Source organism: Epinephelus fuscoguttatus, linkage group LG20, assembly GCF_011397635.1.
Source record: "Epinephelus fuscoguttatus linkage group LG20, E.fuscoguttatus.final_Chr_v1".
Taxonomy (NCBI): Eukaryota; Metazoa; Chordata; class Actinopteri; order Perciformes; family Serranidae; genus Epinephelus; species Epinephelus fuscoguttatus.
Genome location: NC_064771.1, coordinates 24,193,637 through 24,214,329, shown reverse-complemented (window position 1 = coordinate 24,214,329; position 20,693 = coordinate 24,193,637). Strand labels below are relative to the sequence as shown.

General features: G+C 41.8%; 1 protein-coding gene across 2 annotated transcripts in view; it reads right to left on the bottom strand.

The window, feature by feature from the left end:
- polr3a (polymerase (RNA) III (DNA directed) polypeptide A) overlaps positions 1 to 20,693 on the bottom strand; it is an 82,262-nt gene that overhangs the window by 54,424 nt on the left and 7,145 nt on the right. Inside the window, exons 1-5 of one of the 2 annotated variants that reach the window (XM_049564512.1) lie at positions 5,090 to 5,303; positions 4,547 to 4,682; positions 3,030 to 3,167; positions 2,073 to 2,244; positions 1,799 to 1,953 (exon numbers count right to left, since the gene is read on the bottom strand). In XM_049564512.1, coding sequence (XP_049420469.1) covers positions 1,799 to 1,953; positions 2,073 to 2,244; positions 3,030 to 3,167; positions 4,547 to 4,682; positions 5,090 to 5,133 — 645 coding nt within the window. In that variant the 5' untranslated portion in view covers positions 5,134 to 5,303. Of the gene's footprint in view, positions 1 to 1,798; positions 1,954 to 2,072; positions 2,245 to 3,029; positions 3,168 to 4,546; positions 4,683 to 5,089; positions 5,304 to 20,693 lie in introns of those variants that run through there. The other variant, XM_049564513.1, reaches the window with a different exon arrangement.

The following is a 20,693-nucleotide window of genomic DNA, read 5'->3' as shown; positions in this document are numbered from 1 at the left end:
TTAAGTTGAACAAAGCTGTTGAATCCTACTGTATACAGTAGTTGTTGTTTTATTTGTGCTTCAGCTTCAATATTTGTTTATTTTATAAAGACATTACTGGAAGATTTAAGAGCACTGAACTCTTTTTTTTATTTGAATGTATAATAATAATAATATAATAATAATAATAATAATATTCTACCTGTTCTACCTCAACTTTCCATCTTGTTTTAGTATTTTTTACTGTTCAGTAATGTTTCTTATTTTAAACTTGAGACCTGTAATATTTGTTATCATTGTGTCATTTTTTTGATGTAAATTGAGGGAGCAAAAGCAGTATCGGCCCCAAATATCGGCTCAAGAAAATCAGCAGTCCATAATCGGTCATCGGCTAAGGGTGATGGAAAAAAATTGGTATCGGCATTGGCCCTAAAAAATTCATATCGGTCTATCCCTAGTTAACATTATCCATTTTTCCTGATTTACTTGAGAAATATGTCATTAAGCAATACAGGAATAAGGAGCTGTAGATGTCATTCATAGCATATTTATGATTCAGAGTCTGGGGCAGGACTGAGTGCACACAGTTCTTGAAATGGCGGTGACCTTGCTGGCGGCTTGCGGCTAACGGAGGGTAGGTGCTAAGCTTCCACGACAATACCATCCCGCCATTGTGGGATGGGACAGCATTATCAGTCAGTACATTTACATAACATTAGAGAAAATCGATTTATTGTGTGAGTCCAACTAAAACTGGACTTTGAAAATACATGTTAACATGTTAGTCCGACTGAAATCATACATACATCATCAGACTAACACACCCAGACAACGCCAGGGGGAGCTGAATTACCGCTGGATGTATACGCTCAATGGAGCCCAAACTGGCTGAGGTGCTCTCCACATGCTCCAAAGTTTCCACCCCGGGCTCTAACCCGAAAGTTGAATAGCATTAAATGCATAACAGAAGAAGAAACCAGTAACAACATGGCAAAATCTATATCCAGAGCTGTGCATTTTTGGAGAGACAAAATGTACAGAGCTCTGAAATCGTCCACCATGGTACTCGTTTGCCGCTAGTTAACCGCAGCTAACTTGTTTGTCAGTTGTTTGGTGTGTGATGTAACAGGTCAACCGGAAAAAGGTCCAACACTAACAAGCTGAAAGGGGGCATATCACCACCTATCGTAGCAGAGTTGGGCATGCTTCAGTCAATAAATCGACTCCCCTCCCGTGCTTGTGTTCTGGGACAAGGACAGTAGTCCAATTCAATGGCCTAATCGAGCTATAGCCTTAGCTTAGCTGAACTGTGTATGTAAACGTACTGAATGGTAACTGTTAGGGCTGCCCCCTAATGGCTGACCAAATGTTTAGTCAACCAGAGAGGTCGTTAGTCGGTAAGATTTCATTGTTCACTTAGTCGCGGGGGGGGGGGGACGAAATTCTATTAGGAGCTGTGCCTTGTCAAAATAAATCAAACCCTATATGACTGGACCATGTGGGAACTTAATTTGAAATGACAGACACAGGAAGTGGCCACGCTCAGCAGTCAGACAGGAGTCATGTTAATTTCCAGGGCTGGTACCTGCAGTTATTCCACAGGCTAGTTAATAACATGTCGGGCAGGAAATCCAAAGTGTGGGATCATTTTGAGAAGGTGAAGGACGAACCCAAGGTGATATGTAAACCCATCTTCATTGGTCGACTACAAACATGACGTATCATCTGAAACATGTAATTGACACTACCGAGGCTCATCACTTGTCATACCACAGCATGGTGACACCTACTGCGAAGTGTGAAAGTGTATAAAGCTCACCTGAGCTCTGGTCAGCAGAGGTTCCACCACTTTGTTGTGCTCGATGGCGGTGTCAAAGGACTGCAGGAATTCCGACACGAAAGCATCCACCACCTTCTTATTTGTTTTATACTTCTCATGGATGATCTTCAGCAGGCCGCACTTTTTCACTGGTCCTGAAGAGTGAAAAACACACATGACTCAGCTTTTTCCAGTTATTACATCAGGATGGATGGCACAAAAAGTCTGTGTCAATGAGTAAATGTCCAAAATGAAATTGTCTCTTTTTTCTCACCATTGAAAGCGGAACAGTTGAGACAGATTGTCCTTTTGCGACATTTATCAGAGATCTTCTTCTTCAGCCCTCGTTTCTGGAGATAGGCCAGGTTGGGCCTTTTCAAGAAATCCATGAACTGCAGCTTCTCCTCTTTCGTCAGCATTATGCTCGAGCACGTCTTGCAAATCATCTGAGACATGACAAAATACCACATCACAATGAGGAAGGTGAAACACTATCTCACACAAATGCAAAGGTGAACTTGTGACTGAACTGTTGTGTGATATAAAAATGCAGAAAACAATCATAACTTAAGGAATTTACAATAAACAAAAGTGGGGTAAAATTATAATGACTGCTTGATTTATGTGATCTTATTGGTGACTTAATCACATATTTACTTGTTTGAGAGATGAGCATACAGACAGACTTGCCAAAAAAACATATTTAGCCTGTTCTAATTTTGATGCTATAGTGACACCTAAAGGAAAAATATATTTCTGCGTGCTGCATACCAGTCATTTTAATTCGTCTTGCACGGTGCAGAACCTGGGTCTTCTGACTGAATTCTGGTCTCCCTATTGCTTATAATAACTGTCTGATATTGTTCTTCACAATGTGTGAGTCTCCATATGGCTATTTTAAAAATGTATGCCATCTAATTTTACCATTTTTATTGGAAAATAAAAGGGAGTAAACACTTTGAAACACTCTTGGAGTCCATCAGGACCAAAACCTCACGCCACAAGAACCATTTCTTCCCAACTGCAGATGGCCTCATCAACAAGGACCAGGACCCCCACTAACTCTGACACTGATGTGTGTATTCTATCCCATATTTAAGTCCCATTATTAATTTTATTTCTAATTTTAATTTCTCTTACTATGTGTATGTTATGCACCAAAACTCGACAGCAAATTCCTTGTATGTGAAAATTTCCTTGACACTGAACCGAATTCTTATTCTGAACTTGCCTGTAAGATCCCTATGATGGCTTTGAAGTAGCCGACATGAAAACACGGCAGCTCCAGATCCAAGTAGCCATAGTGTCCCAGGCAATCTGCCAGATTCTTCCCACATGTCAGACATGGTCTGTCTTTCTCACTGGTGCCCTGCCGGAAACAAAAGAGCAGAGGGATGAGCCTGTAGTATGAGGATGGACTACAGCTACATGACATTATATGTGAAATGGGTGACAACTTTTTATGATGTAATACTTCTTTTCCTCTTATTTTTTACTAAAATACATGCATATACTCATTTACATGAAGTGCAACAAGTGTTATGTTCCTATGCAGTTTTGCCTGCATCAGTTTGATTATGCTGATGTTTGGCAGTTTAAGGAGACTACATTACCTATATACACCGATCAACCACAACAATAAAAACACTAACAGGTGAGGGGAAATAACATCGATCATGTCGCTGCAATGCAACATTCTGCTGGGAAACCTTTGGTTCTGGCATTCATGTGGATACCACCTGACACGCTCCACCCGCCCAAACACATTTTCAGACCAAGTACCTCCCTGGATGGGCAGGGCGCTCCCAGGGACAAGGGACAATGTGCAGAAACTGCTCAGGAATGGCCCGAGGAACATGACAAAGAGTTCAAGGCATCAACCTGACCTAGAAATTCCCCAGATCTCAATCTGATCAAGCATCTGTGGAATGTGTTGGTACCCCACCTCACAGCCAACAGGACTTAAAGGATCTGCTGCCAATGCCCTGGTGCCAGACACCACAGGACATCCCCCAGAGGTCCTATGTCCATGCCTCGATAGGTCAGAGACAAGTCCGATCCAAGGAGGCCCTGCCATGAACCGGACCAAGTCCAGCATACCACCACGTCCCACAGATGGTCAATCAGATTGGGATCTGGTGAATTTAGAAACCAGGTTGATGCCTTGCTCACTTTGTCACATGTCTCGGGCAATTCCTGAGCAGTTTTTGTGGTTGTAGCATGCCGCATTGTCCTCCTGATCAGAGAGTGTCATTTCCACTTGGGGTTGGACTTGGTCTGCAACGATGTTTGGGTGAGTGGTGCGAGTCAAGTGGCATCCACATGAATGCCAGGACCAAAGGCTTCCAAGCAGAAAATTGGATTGTAAGGTGATGATCAATATCATCCACTTCACCTGACTGTAGTTTTATTTATGCGGCTGATCCGTGTGCGTGAACTGCATGCACACAAATAGTTAAACACACAAGAAATCAATTAAAAAATTAAACAAATTATGGGGGGTTAAAGATCGTGTAAACATAATGGAGTAAAACCTTCTTGGCAGATCTACAAGCGACATAATCATGCCACAATAAAGGGCAGCAATAAAGCTGAGAGGTCCCCCATAAATATTTTGCCATGAAAAGAAACAGGTCTACATAAATATTGTGCAAGACCTTTTCTATATGAGACTGTGGAAGCATTTGGACACACTCGTTTTTTAGTGTCAAATCATAAAAGAGTGAAAAGACTGTGTCCGTGTCATACCATGCGGTGGTCCAACACTCCATAGGGCAGTGGAGTGTGTTTGGTGTCTTGGCTGTACAGATTCTTACTGACCACCTGGATGTGAGCCTGCTGACGCATCTGCTCGGCAGACTTCATCCCAAAGCAGATGTGGCTTCTGTAGACAGGTACAAAGAGTAAAGCACAGACAGTGAGAGGGTTCATGTCTGTTTTCTTACACATTTTTCAACAAGTATGCAGGTGATAGGCAGAGCTGAGAGGAGAGCAGGAACAAAGTGTATCAACATATTTAACTGGCTCCAAGTCCTGGTGACTGCATGTTCACAACACATCCCTGCTGTCGATACATAAATGTGATGACGTTTACTTTAGCCTACGTGTCAGAACAACTACTTTATATTAATACAACTAAATCATTTGGCTGTGTGGTGGGGCCACTGTATCTTCTTTAATATTATCGTCCTAAAACAACTTGTCAATACTAGCCACATTGCAAACTGACACTGGCACCAGCTAACCGGCGAGCTAGCTTAACAGGCTAGCTAGCAATGCTATTACACTCACATTTTTTTGGCCACATCTGTCTCTCTGAACTGCTCCTTCACCATTTTGGCAGCGTCTCCTAAACAAATACCAACACGACTAATTAAACTGTTATTCTGTCCTCATTCCAGCGGGCCAGGCTTTATTTATCACCTGCACGCTGTCACATTACTTTCCCATGTTGTGGAAGCGCTAACAGCCAGCAACATGCAATCGAATGCAATGTGTTGATAGCATGCGAGCTACAGTGAGTGCTGCCTTCAGGGTTCATCGGTAATCTAGAGACTTTAATCCCAAATGGTCGCAACAACTTGAACAAAAAGTGCGTATGATGACACATCCTATCGTCTATTTTGTTGGTATTCACATTTACAGACAGCGCAAAATTGAATCTGCTGGCAAGAAAACGAAAACAAGTATGTGTGAATGTTTTATACAAAATACGAGATTACAGGATGTATTTGAAAGCAGCACGAGCCTACGCACAACAACAGCAGGAAAGAGAAGCCACAGGAGCGCGAGCGCAGTCAGTCTCAAGTGAGTGCTGACGCCTAGAGGCTGAAATGTGTAATGCTTTCAATGGTATTAAATATTGTATATTACAGTTTAATTTTTGCAGAGTTAAAACACAAAAAAGCAAGAAAAATTAATAATAAATACAGTGCAAGGAGAGGCAAAAAACCCAGATGGCTTTTTTGAAGCCTCCACCAAATAAAATTTAAAGTTATTAAAAACTCAAAAGTGTGGTAAGATAAAGAACATTACAAAATCTTAATCTAAATCTTATTGAAAATTGACCTCTACAAGTCAGAAATATAGGAAGATAACGATCATCTTTTGGCGAGAAGGTGAATAACTTTCATCTACAACTTTATAAATTAATGAAATAATCCTAAGTAGAATATGCTATGGCAAGTTATTTAAATATTTAGTACTCAAGTGTGAATTTGTTTGCCCCTTTTTGCCAAGAGAATGAAAAGACAATACAGCTGTGATGGTTGCTGAGTTGCATTGCTCTAATAATGTATTATCCTTACTCACACTCACACACAGTGTAGTTACAATGATCCAATGTTGCTTTTTTTTTGGTTTTGCTCCCATTTTTCACAGGTTAAATTTAAAGATCTAATTCTTTTTTCATTCACTCAGTAGATAAATTTCTCTTAAATTTTGGTCACAGATTTGTTGAAATCCATGTAAGTCAGCACAATAATCCATCCACCTGACAGGTGTGGTACCTCAAGATGCTGATTAAACAGCATCATACTACACAGGTGTGTCTTGGGATGGTTACAATAAGAGGCCACTCTAAAATGTGCAGTTTGATCACATGGCACCACAGATGTCGGAAGTACTGAGGTAGCGTGCAATTGGAACGTCCACCAGAGCTGTTGCCTGTAAACTACGTATTCATTTCACTATCATAAGCTGTCTATGATGTTGTTTTCATGAATTTGGCAGTACATCCAACCGATCTCACAACCACACAAGTTGGTTACAGGGTTGCAGCGATATACCGGTTTCAAGATATACCGTGATATAAAAGTTGACGGTTATCAAATGTACAGTGGCTTATCTATGATATTGAAAAATAAAAATAAACTGGACTTTGAATATCCCCGTTATTTAAGTTATTTTCTAAGGTAAGAGTTTTCACACATACTTTAATTAACAAAATGGTCTCAAGATTCCATAAGATGTCTGATCAACCAGAACCCTTCCGTTTTCATTTCTTTAAGGGTCACTCTAACTGGTAATAATATAAATTCTATAATACAGTGAAACCTCACTGTTTTCTGAGACAGTTATTGTATTATGAAAATCTCCATTGCAACCGTAGTCGGTTACAATGATGACCTGCTGTCAGGTCAAGACCCTGGTGAGGATGACGAGCATGCAGATAAACTTCTCTGAGACGGTTTCTGACAACTTGCTACAGAAATTCTTCAGTTGTGTAAACCATTCATTGCATCAGCTGTTCAGGTGGCTGGTCTCATATGATCCTCCAAGTGAAAACGCTGAATGTGGAGGTCCTGAGCTGGGAGGTTACATGTGGTCTGCAGTTGTGGGCTGGTTGGATGTACTGCCAAATTAATGCAAACAACATTAGAGATATATTTTTGTAGTGAAATGAACATTCAGTTGTTGGGCAACTGCTCTGCTGGACATTCCAATTGCACACTACCTCGAAACTTGTGTTGTGTGACCACACTGTACATTCTTAGAGTGGACTTTTATTGTAGAAATGAAGCTGTTTAATCAGCATCTTGATACACCACACCTGTCAGGTGGATGGATTATCTTGGAAAAGCAGAAATGCTCACTGAAATTGATTTTAACTAATTTGTGACCAAAATTTGAAAGAAATTTATCTATTAAGTAGATTTAAAATGTCAGCAAGACCAAAACTGACTAAAGAAAGAGTTATTTTTAATACCAAAGATATATTCGTCAGAACGCTTTGCCTTAAAATCCATCCATCCTAAAAAATTATGTAGAAAACTGCAAAGGAAGATCAGTGTTAAGCATCTTTTTTGGTGCTTTATGAAATTTGAAACAGTTATTTTGAAGCTCAGGTGTCAGGATACAGCTGGAGGTTTGATTTCGAGTTAGGTCGAGTTTATTGTGAGGGTTATGTTTATGCTTGGGGTGAGGATCAGTGTATGAATGTACTGTAGTAAGTATTCCCACATACAACAATATATAACAGCATGTGTGTTATCATACATTTTATGTGCTTATATCTGAATTCATATTATTCAGTGGTGAAGCGGCACTAATAGGATTATGAGGATTATTTCTAAAGGAATATCTCTTCTTTCAAAAGACATCACTGATGGCCCATGGGTCATCTGTGCAGCAGTCTTACACCCTGCCTCTAGATGGCACCAAACGCATTTCTAACAGCTGCTGACACAGAGGAGGTGCAGAGAGGCTAAATAAACCTGTTATACCTGTGTTGTTTGATGCCCTGGCGTGGAAGCGCTGATGGCGACTGATGACTTCCTGATGAGGATTTCCTTCCACAACATGCTTGTGCTGATTAATTGTTCTGTCAACTGATAACCACCGACGGTGAAAATTGCCTGGCTGAATCTGATTTTCCATTTTATAATTCTGCTGCCACTTACATCACGAAGGGCCTCTAATTAAACCTCTGATATAGTGTTCAACGTGGTGTGGGCTTTCTAAATCTGCCTCTGGAGGCAACGCATCCCCCCAAAAGAGCTTGGTGTGTCTAAATCTTCACATCTGGGGACACGTAACTTTGGGATATACAGATGTATCAGTCTGTGTAAATAAAGAGCATAAGAAATGATCCTCAGAAACACTGGAGGGACCGCTGCTAACAATGTTTTTCAGCTTGAGAGGCAGCTCAGTGATCCCCCCTCAAAGTGCCTCTTGAGCATCTCTGTATATAAACTATGTATCAAATGCAGTGGGCTAATCGTCCAATCATGAGCAAACACACACTCGCTCACACACACACCCTGAGGAGGAATTGAATATCTTAGACTGAGGGAAACTGGGTCTCTCTCAGGACTTGGGATCCAGGGATTTGGTCGCAGTCCCTGTTCAATACTGTATTAGATTTAGATCCGGAGACGTGCTCTCAGATTAATTATGCAGAATATGGAAAAAAAAAAATTCCCTCTTGCTCATATGTATGTACATATGTGCTGAAGCCCCGAGGGTATGTGATGACCATATAATGCCTTCAGCTAATTTCCACCAAATCGGGAGCTTAATCAATAATAATAATCTCTAGTTGCAGCCATCTCCAGATGATTTTTTCAATTAATTGACTAATCATTTAGTCTATTAAGCCACACAATAATGGGAAGTGCCCTTCATAAGCTCCCAGAACCCCAGAGTTATGATTGACGTACAGTTCAAAATCTAAATGTTAAAGGTCCAGTGTGTAGGATTTAGGAGGATATATTTGCAGAAATGGAATATAATATAATTAATATGTTTCTTTGTTTTCTACTGTAGCCCAGAATGAACAAATCAGACACTGGCTCAAGATAGGGCCACTCACAGTTTTGCATCATCCACAGTAGTTGGCAGCCCCTTCAAGGCAAGCAGAACAGTGTTAGAAAAACACTGATTTTCAACATGAAACTGCTTTATTCAGTGTTTTTACCGGTTTAAATCACCTGATTAGTTTGTTTTGGAGAGGAAGAAACCTCTGCTGATAATTCGGCTTCTGGTAAAAATCTCCTGACCACCTGGATCTTATGTTATCAGAGAAAAAAGGTGAGCACATATTAGCAGGTGCTGGGCTAGTGGCTTGTCTGCAACGAGCCAAACAATGTCAGAGAAACACTGATTTGTAAAGTACAAACTGCTTTATTCAGAGTTTTTAATCCCCAATTTTAATCCCTAGGTCCTCTGCTGACAATTTGGCTCCTGGTAAAAACTTCCTTAACATCTGGATCACAAACAAGGTGAGCACACATTAGCAGGTGCTGGCGTGTGTGGGGGGTGCAGGCATTGGAGCGGGTGGTGTTTTGCTGTGCTGGTTTCATGGATGTGAAGATGTTTTTTTTGTTTGTTTATTTTTTTTCCCCAGTATGTAAATAATTGTTTGTTTTTTCTTTAGCTATGGGGATGCTCCTCCCCTGTGATGTAAGCGATGAATAAGTAAAAAATTGATCACAAAAAAAAAAAAAATTAGCAGGTGCTGGCCAGCATCCCAACTGTGATGTGTCAAACAGCATCGGAGAAACACTGATTTATAACATGAAACAGCTTTACTCAGTGTTTATACTGGTTTTAATCACCTGATCAGTGCATTTTGGAGAGGAGGAGACCTCTGTAGATAATTCGGCTCCCAGTAAACATCTCCCGAACGTCTGGAAAAAAGTTGGGCACATACAGTATTAGCAGGTGCTGCGCTAGTGGCATTTAATCACCTGATCAGTTTGTTTTGGAGAGGAAGAGACCTCTGTGGATAATTCAACTCCTGGTAAGAATCTTGTGAACGTCTCAATCTTATGTTATCAGAGAAAAAAAGGTGAGCACACATTGGCAGGTGCTGGACTAGTGGCCCATCTGCAACAAGCCAAACAGTATAGGGGAAACACTGATTTATAACATGACACTACTTTATTCAGTGTTACTGGTTTTAATCACCTGATTAGGTTGTTCTGGAGAGGACCTCTGTGGATAATTCGGCTCCCAGTAAATATGTCCCGAACGTCTGGATCCTGTGTTATCAGAGAAAAAAGGTAAGCATACACTAGCAGGTGCTGGGCTAGTGGCACATCTGCAACAAGCCAAACTGCTTTATTCAGAGTTTTAAATCCCTAGTTTTAATCCCTAGGTCTTCTGCAGATAATTTGGCTCCTGGTAAAAACTTGCTGCTCATCTGGATCACAAACAAGGTGAGCACACATTAGCAGCTGCTGAGCTGGTGGCCCGTCTGTGACATGCCAAACAGCATAGGAAAATCACTGATTTATACATAAAACTGCTTTATTCAGTGTTTATACCGGTTCATATCACTGTGTCTGTCTGTCTTGGAGAGGAGGAGACTTCTGTGGATAATTCGGCTCCTGGTAAAAATCTTCTGGACAATGAACACTGAAGGAATTCCAACTGGGAGAAGTTTCATCTGGCTGCAACCTGAAATCCTCACCACTAGATGCTACTATATCCGGCTAAACCTTACACACTGGAACTTTAAATTAAACAGAGAAAGTGCTTAAATCTCACATTTGAGAAGCTGGAACAAAGGAATACTTAGCATATTTTGCTTGATAATTGATTAATAAAGTATCACAAATATTTTTCTGTTAACTGACTAATCGATTGACTAATGGCTTCAGAGCTACACACCAGAATAAATAAAGGATGAAGCTCTTTTCTCTCCTTCTTTCATCATGATCAGTGCGGTTCCGTCCTTTTAAATACTCAAGTGCAACCCATTGTTTACTCATCATACCATTTACATTATGCAAAACGTATTTGTAGATCAATGTGACCACCATCTTTGTGTAATTAACATGAGTAATTACTGTGCTTAATTTACAGAGCCACCCAAGGTTCATAATGGGGCTGCAAAACATTGACCCATGACAATTGATTGATCCCTCCCTCCTTTAAAACCATGCCCCTGCTAATGACTAAGTAATGAGCAGATATAGTGTGTAGCTGGGGTGGCTAATACAGCGTTCGCTCTCCATATCCAGATTGGCTGATCCCCCTCCTCCCCACCTCTTCCTCATCCTCCTCCTCCTCCTCCTCCTCTTACCATGTTTTCTGCAATGGTGTCAGCTCCTCGCTTAGAGGCCCCTCTCCCTCTCGCTCTGTGTGTGTTTGTCTGCATGCGTGTTGTGCGCAGTGCTCGGTAATCAGCCACACAGACTCGCCTTTGGTGGCTGGAGACTGATTCAATATTCCACTGGGTAATTTATGCAGAACTAATTCTCTACAGGAATGGAAGGGCTTGGAGGAAGGCAGAAAGAGAGAGGGAGAGAGAGAAATGCGGAGAGGAAGAAATCTGTGGTGAAATAATTATCCCCGGTGTCACTGTAGCAACATTCTGTGAAGTTGATGTCAATAAAATATTGAGCTACACAATCCATTTCAATTTCACCTCAAAAAGATGCTGCAGAGGGTCGGGTGGCTGCAGGAATAAGGAGCACCGTGCACGTGGAAAGAGCACGCACGTCCGCACACACATGCGCGTTTGCACAGCGAGGCGGTGGCTGGCAACGTGTGCTGCTTACAGACTGGCTGGGAAGCACATCATTGCCTTTAGTCATTTAACTTGTCAAAACAGCGGGCCTCCGTGTCTCCTCATATTTTGATTTAGTGGGTTTGAATTACTGGAAATAAAGTGAAAGAGGATGAGATGAAAAATGAAATGAGGGGAGCCTCCCAGGAGAGCCATTGGGAGCACGGTATAGATTATGGTCATTTGTGACGGACGGCACAGTAATAAGAGCCCAGTGTCAGAGTGCATTTATGTGTGTGGGTATGTATGTTGTGATGGAGGCGATGGAGATGGGCTTCATTGTATTCTTCTCATAACTTGTATTGATCAACACAATGCATAATGGAGCTGTGTAACGTTGGGCTCAGACAGTAATGTTTGATCTATAAGATCTGTTTGGTGATCAATCAGCACATCCTGTTTGTTGTGAGCTTTATAACAGATGCAACTGTACGGACAGTAAGAGAAGACACAGATTCTGGATTATTTTAACCAATCATAGTGTAGCATGTGGATTTGGAGCTAAATGTTGTGCCTGGGGCACGTCGTGTATTAATGATACTCGTTACCTGAGAGGTTGGAAAAAGATAAACGTATCTTCCCTGTTCCAAACCCAAAATCAAACCCTGAAAAGTGTAGGGTTAGCTAGCTAGCTACTGAAGATATAGCCTACTGAATGTATACACATGCTGCTTTTGCTTTGTAATGATTGTAACAGTGAAACAAAGACCAACACTGCTGTACAGGAACCAGTGAAGGGAAGCAGGGAAACTTTGCTGATATTCAACCAGCTCTGTGTCATCACATTGTGCGCAGATGAATGTTGTTTGGCTTCCCCCAGAGATCCCTGCCCATCCGGCGGTGGAGGTCCAGGTGCTGGCGGCAGTACGGGGGCGAAGCCAAACACCGTTCATCTGCACACACTGTGATGCCACACAGCTGGTTCAGAATCAGCAAAGTTTCCCTTTATATTCATTGTCTTGTGTGGCGATCAGCAGTGATGTGGTGGTTCACTTTTACACTGTGATCTGTAGCCTATAGTTTGGCTTTAGCTTCTAACTATCTTTGTCTTTTTAACCTGTTGTTGCTGCTGAGTCAGTTTGACATCCTGGATATATCCTTCAAACAGACTGTAGACCCCTCTGTCTGCTTCTCTCTGGAATCACGGTTTCAGTTTTACAAAAATATGATAACATTCCTTCAAGGAGTGCAGTTAGTTACAGTGTGGGCTCCATGCTTACTCCAACAGCTTGTCGCAAAGGGGCGGGGCTTAGCAAAAGGTCAGTTGAACCTGCAGCTGTCGCAGCAAGGATGTAGCCTTTATACATAAGGTGCCCACTCCGCACCCCAGTTTGTTGGTCTTGAAGTCAACTCATATACATGTAAACTGAACTACGTCACTTTCCAAATGTTTATATGACAAAAGGAACATAACCATGGTTTGCAGAAATATGAAACAGCAACATTTATTCTGGCGACTGGGCTGATTTAAAACACTTTCACATATGGGTAGCACGCCAGGGCAAACACGTGCATTTGAACATTGCTCATGCGTTCCAGTGACAAGAGTTCAAGCACGTGCTTACCCAGGTGCGCTACTCATCCGTGCATGAGACTGTTTAGGCAGAAGTTTTTTAAATAGGGAGATGTGAGGTTTTAGCCTAGTTTTGGAAGTACTGTGCATACCACATGAAAGTTTATAAACAGATGTTTTGATATAGTTTTGCTGATGTTAAATGTGGACTCCATTTGAAGCCAATTCATCAAAAAAAAAATTTTGTGGAGGCATGCGAGAAAAACTGTTTCCTTCACAAGTTCAACATAACAGGGGGTGAGTAACTGATCATTATCATATCATTATCATTATCATAAATTATCATTTTGTGGGTGTAGTATTCCTTTAAAACATATACACACACTGTATGTACATAACAAGAGCTCTTGATGGTTGCTATTGCTCCTCTCCTTCACAGTGGCCATGAAAATTCCACTTCCTACCACAGTTTTAGTGGAGGAGATGGGGGACTAAATCAGAACGGTCAGACAGAAAAATCAAATGGGTATCTTCCAAAGTTACCATATTTTTGGCACAAACATCCCTAAAAATGTGCAAACTACTCTGTACGTGTAAACACAAACAAACAACGAAGGAATTTAGGGCAAAGGAGACCATAATAATGTTGTGGGTGTTGAGAACCATCTGGGTTGGTGGTAAAGGACGCCAAGATCAAGTCTCCTTCCCCAATACAACAAAAGTAACTTCAGTTTCAGTGACAGCACATACAGGAGGAGATCCTGTTCCCAACCTGGAACCACAGGAAAAACTTCCAGTATGTAGCTGACTTATGATCTGGCAAATGAATCAGTTGTAACACACTGCAACTCTTGAAGTAATTGAAATAATACTCTGGCACGTTCAGAAGTCCATGACAGCTTTAAAATCATCACGACTTTTATTGATCCCTGAGTGCATGTTGAGCCGCTGTAGAAATAAACACCGTGATTAATATTAAGCATAAAATATTTCCATCATGTCAGCACACGGTCCCGACTGGCCACTCGTGTTGACTGTGAGCAAATCTAATGATTTACACAGTTGTGCTTTTACTAATCCTCGCGCCTGTAGGAGTTTCAAATGTGCATCACTGGGTATTCATAAAGGTATAAAAAAAATGTGGCAGAATTTGCTGTAACAGCCACACAAGTCCACATGCTGAAGAATAATGTTATCGCTTCTCTCTGCCTCTCCGTGGGCACCCCGGCGCTCTCCTCCCAGACATCTCATTATTTTGCATCTTCGTCACTCTTATTAAAGCCATATATCTTAACTTGAGGCCAGTGCCCATCGATGCGGTGGAATACATACATGTCAAAACATTAGCAACGTGTGTGAAACCGCGCTCTGTCCTGCACTCAGGAGAGCCATGTGCAAAATGAATAATTTATCCAAATGAATTATAATACCAGCATCTCCCCACCAAGGCTTTTGTCTGAGTGAGATTCCTGCTCACATTTCAGTTCATACAGTTGGCCTTGCATAAACTAGATACCTCTCTGGACAGATTTGCATAGAAACACCCTGCAATATGGTGAAAAGGGAGCAATTAGGATTCATGGCGGCGCCTCCCCTCCGGATGCTCTGCTGCCATGTGAGACGGCAGCAGCTGATTGAAATGGAGGAGCATGGCCTTGTTCATGCGCCTCTGTCTTCCTTCAATCTCTGTCCTCCTGGGGGGGGAGGGGGTGGAGGGGGGAGCGGGGTCGACTCCAGCCTCCAGGTCCGGTCTGGTCCTCCTTCTCTCTTCCTTCATCAACCTTTTCATTGTCGTCCTCCACCGAAGCACAGATTAGCAGTGGCTCAGGGCGTGTTGGAACTTTTGTAAGGAGCCTGAGGGAAGGAACCTCTCAACCAGCAGGTTAACAACATCATCAAACACAGTGTGATTAGTAGTTAACGGATGCAGCGGGTCACATTGTGCAGTTGTTTGAAACAGGTGATGAAGTCCTTGCTGTTGGTGTCTGGCTGCTCGGAGCGTGTGGGAGGTGTTTGACACAAACGAGGCTTCCAGCTCGCAGAACCACGAACAGATGGTGCTGGAAAATGAGGCACCTCTCAGAAGCATTGAAACCCCCTCCAACGACCCTCCCCACACTTCTCTGTCTCTTCTCCACACACACACACACACACACACACACTCCCTCCTGCTCTCTCCTTCCTCCATAAATGAACCTTTTTTTATGCCAAGACTATTTAAGAGCACTTGTTATTGCTCATACAAGTGTCATGCTTTTAAAATTAAACTCCCCTAAAAAAACAAAAGGAGGGACGCTGCTGGAGGATGAGGATGTCTGACATCTTTTCCTCACAGTGGGAACGAAGGGTGCTGCGGGTCATCTGCCGGTATGAGTTTTTGTTCACCTGGTTGGAGCCAGCAGATGGCAGGGTTGGGTCTGGGCCTCTTCAGGGAGAAGACAGCAGAAAGCCAAGAAACAAGTCACATTTCTTGACTCACTGGCTGCGCTGCTTTAATTCAGCACAGATAAATAGCAGCATGATGTAAGAGGAGGGATATACAAGTATTTTAATGTATGTGATCTGTGTGACATGGCCACTATGGTCATTTGAGCAGCTCTTGATTATACTGGAGGTTTCTGGAGTCATGATGAAGGTATTCATAATGGGGCAGTTTGATATTTCTTAGGCATGAATATATACTCATTTCAGCCGTAATGGGATATGAGAGGCCTGTGAGGATTAGTGGACAGTTTCTATTGTGCTGAAGGTTACTTAACAGGGATGATACATTATAACTGTAAATAGGATAAACATAACAAGTGTCCAGGGCGGCACGGTGGTGTGGTGGTTAGCACTGTCGCCTCACAGCAAGAGGGTTGCCGGTTCGATCCCGGGCGTGGGAGCCCTTCTGTGCGGAGTTTGCATGTTCTCCCCGTGTCAGCGTGGGTTCTCTCCGGGCACTCCGGCTTCCTCCCACAGTCCAAAGACATGTAGATTGGGGACTAGGTTAATTGGTAACTCTAAACTGTCCGTAGGTGTGAATGTGAACTTGAATGGTTGTTTGTCTCTATGTGTTAGCCCTGCAATAGTCTGGCGACCTGTCCAGGGTGTACCCTGCCTCTCGCCCGATGTAGCTGGGATAGGCTCCAGCCCCCCCGCGACCCTCAAGAGGATGAAGCAGTTAGAAGATGAATGAATGAATAACAAGTGTCCATTTGCTTTGCTTAGCCCCACACCTCTTGGTCACTATTGCTACGTCTGTAAAGCTTTAAGTGAATAGTTTGTTTTTTTAACTTTATGTGCTTGATTTCAGACAGAAAGCAGACTTCTGCAGCCTTGACAGCTTTTATCACCCTACTAGCCAGATGTTTGGTATTGCTCAAGCGGAAGTCACCAATACCTGCTTCGCGAATTCTATGGATAAGTAAAGTCCTTCATTTTGTCAAACTGGAAAGAATTAGATGCTGAATGAAGGGCTCCCTCCCTCTCTAGCCCCGTTTCAACCAAACACTTTTGGTATGGTACCTTTGGAACCAAACCCTACCATTTCCAGAGAGTCAACTCAGCCCTGAGCAAAGTGACTGTCCGCTATTGACCAATCAACAGACTGCAGTGTTCACAGCTCCACCTTTTAGTACCAGATCTGTGTGCTAGGTACCCCAACAGAGGGGGGACCAAAAATGGGGACGGTACAGAACGGTTCCATTGGTACCATCCACATCTTTTCACAGTGGAAACAGACAAAAAGCGCAATGAACTGAACTGTATCATACCGTACTGCTCAGTGGAAACAGGGCTTATAAGAGATAATATAATAATATAAAATAATATAAAAGAGTCAAACAAGTACTACGGTGGAAAAGCAGTTTATAGAAAAACTGTTTCACAGCAAAGTATTTAATAGCCTTTAATAGCCTATCAGGTCACCATGCCAAGGGAAGCATACAGTTATTCATCAATGAGAGGCTCATGGTCTTGACAGCGAGATGTAAACATTAACGGCGTCTTCCTTGGCAGAGCTGTAATGTTAGCTAGCTCAGTGCTGCTAGGTGAGGTAGCAGTAGATGCACGCTTCCTTCTGCGCAGTGTGGTTAATGGGTATAAAGAAAATAGTTCCTACATGAAACTGCTCACAAGAAGGTCTGTGGATTATCTTGAGTAACCAGGTCATGATTTCTGGAAACAGACAGAGTTTTTCAAACATAGTTTTTTGACACTTTAAGCATCACAAGCCGAGTGCCATCTAGTTCCATTATATTGGAGAGAAGGCAGGCATCTCTACGGCTGATATCTCCAACACTCGGCAACTCACACCAAAACATCCTATACTGATAAACAGCACTACAGGTAAGAGGAAAAATATGTGTTTTTAATTTGGGTGTGCACTGTCCCTTTAAAGCAGCTACTTGTATAATTTTTACATGAATATATCACCTTTCAAATTACTCTGATTTCTTGTCTATGTGTTGTTGGCTGCCGTTCATTCGCAGCGTTCCCAAGTCGGATCTATGAGGGAGGTATTAGCATGCAACGCTTCCTGGCAGAGTGTCACTGGAGTTAATGTTACAAATGTTTAAATCCTACACACAGGGGCTTTAAGATGATGCCTTAACTTAAAATTCGTTTCTTATATAATCTGTTGAAGGTACCTCCAAATGGCATGTCTGTTCCCTGTTTATTTTATCCAGCCAATCTGCCCTGTAAAATGAACCGTTGCCATGTTATATTGAAACAAAAAAAATGCTGCAATTTTGTGTCATTCTGATCTTTTACTGTCCTATTTTGTTTATTGAAATTGGCAGGTTACGTACAGAAAGGAGGGATCGGATGAAGAAAGCATTGTAATATCAATCAAGTGTGTGCCATTTGTTTGTTTATGTTTTTAATTTTCAATTAAGACTCTAGTGTGTAATCTGCACAGCTTGAAGTTGCACGGTGAGAATGGCTCACTGTGAATATTACTAATGTTTTGTGAAGGTGTCTCACTGTATAATCCCATGTGGGATAGCATGACACTCACTGTAATGGTTTTACATTTATATTATGCAAATAAAGTACAGTCGCAGATTAAGGAGTCAAAGATGCATGGTGATTCACAGTTTATTGTATAATTGGTTGAATAATGTATGCAATAAATGAACAAGTATTGCATGTTCATTTGTGTGAATAAGCAGTCACGTCATGAAACAGCCAAATCAGTCACGCTTGTGAGAATGAAATGTTAAAAAATGTTAAAGTCATTACATGCAATCCGTACGTAGCTTTATTTAAAGATTACAAAGATTTATTGAACATGTTTTTTTGGTTCTGCGAAAATGTGAGATGAATGCGGCTTTCTTTACGGCCGGCGCTGTGGTTGGCTTCATTCAGCAGACTAAGGCTTGTGTTTCATTCCAGTCGTGTTTGCTTCCCTCCTGAGCCCCTGTCTCCTGCAGCAATCTGTCTGAAAAATGCATACATAACATCCTGTGAAAATAGCTTTCTGCAGGGACTCCACTAAAAAGCCGCGCTGCATCAAATGTTCCTGTCATTCTCCGCTAGGCTGAGTTGATGGCAAAACATTTGCATACTGCACAATCTGAGAGATCAGAGCTGTGTGAAAGTGTGTGTGTCGAGTGTGTGTGTGTGTATTAATGCACATCTCTCCTATAATCCTGTTTTTTTATATTTATATATAAAGGGTCAATTTGCCTATATTACAAAAAGATTTGTGGCTTTTAGCTGTTGAAAACTTTCACTGAAACTTGTTTCTACAGAAGAAATAGCCCTTTTGACGATGGCTGATAGTGAAATGTGCGAATTATCCAGTGAACCAAGACATAGTTTATAGAAAAAAACATATTGCTGCTGAGTTTATAAAAGCCCTTCAGCTCTATTGTATTAGGGCAGTGGCAGAATATTCAGAGTCAGACATCTTAAAATGTCTGCACTGAAAAACAAAATGATTTGCATGCCTAGATACACAAGTATAGAAGAAGATATGTTTTTATAATTTGGGTGAAGTGACCCTTTAAAAGTACTGTATGTAACTTTTTACATGCGGTTTTGTATCCACAGTGGGTGAATAAGTCGTAATGTAGTTTAAAAACTGAGACCTTCCCCGACTTTCTCAGTTGCCTACAACAGACTGTAGACGGACCTTTACGTAAAAGACTCGGGCCGATTTATCCGTGAAAACTCAAAAGATGTGGTGAACGTTAACCAAGAAATCCACTTCTGGCAGAAAGCCTTCAAGGCAAACTTCTTCCAAAAGTGTTCTGCACCTCTCTTCAACTCCGCTAGTGTGCAACAGTAGCTAACGTTAGCTAAGAAATGGAGTTCACTAATGTCAATAAAGTACCAGCACCCATCACAATACTAAACTCACAAATGCTGTGATTCATTATGGAAATAAATGTAAATAAAATGTATGTTACATAGATTTTTCAGCAGTAGCCTGGAGACTGGTGTTGTTAAGGCGTAGCGTCCCCCATGGTGGTTAGGGTTAGGACTAAGGGTTTAGGAAAGGTTTAGGTAGGGGGAACACATATTGACAGAGAAAAGACTTCGACATAAAGCTGTCTTCACTTACAGCTGAGGTTTATGCTGGCTGAATTTGAGCTGTTACAGCCCTTGACTGAGGGTCAGTCTCCGGAGCCACTGCGTTTTTACTGTACGTTCAAACCAGAAGCTTCCAAAGAGGCAAAGTCTCTCACGGACGCCCAGGAAGCACGACTGTCAAAAATATTTGTGCTTGTCAATTTAAAGGAGTTGCAAAGCGGACTACTGGCTTGAAAGCAGCGTAATTGCTGCTTGCTGTTGTCCAGTCAAAAAGCTCATAGTTGTCCTACAGAAAGTTATGTTTGGTCAATGAAAACAGAAAACGTATGTCATCCCATTCAAACCAAGCAAGGAAGACTTGCATGCTACATCACAACACGCAGCTGATGACCAGGTTGCCCAAGTTGCCCAAGTCGCCGGGCCCTCATTGAAAATTAATGACTATCGCCATTTTGGAAGCTGTGGTTGCTGTTGGTTTGAACGTAGCCTACAGTTATCCCACCTGTCGTCAAATATCGCCACTTTGTCAGTGGACTTTCATGTCTACATATGATGTGTTAGGTATCCTCCTGTATCACTTGTTGACGTTACAAGATGCAGCGTCAATACAATTGTTAAATGCATCATGTCTTTTCAACATACACTTCCTTTTTGACACAAAATGTAACGTTTCTGCTCCTTGGATTCATGTAGTCTTTTTCAAAATTGACTTGAATCCTGTGCAACAAAAGCACGTGGTTAGGTTTAGAAAAAAAGACATCATAGTTCAGCTTAACATTCAGACAGGAAGCAAACAGCAGGCTAGCAGGCTCCTGGGTGAAAGTCTAGGGTTCACAGGACCCAGT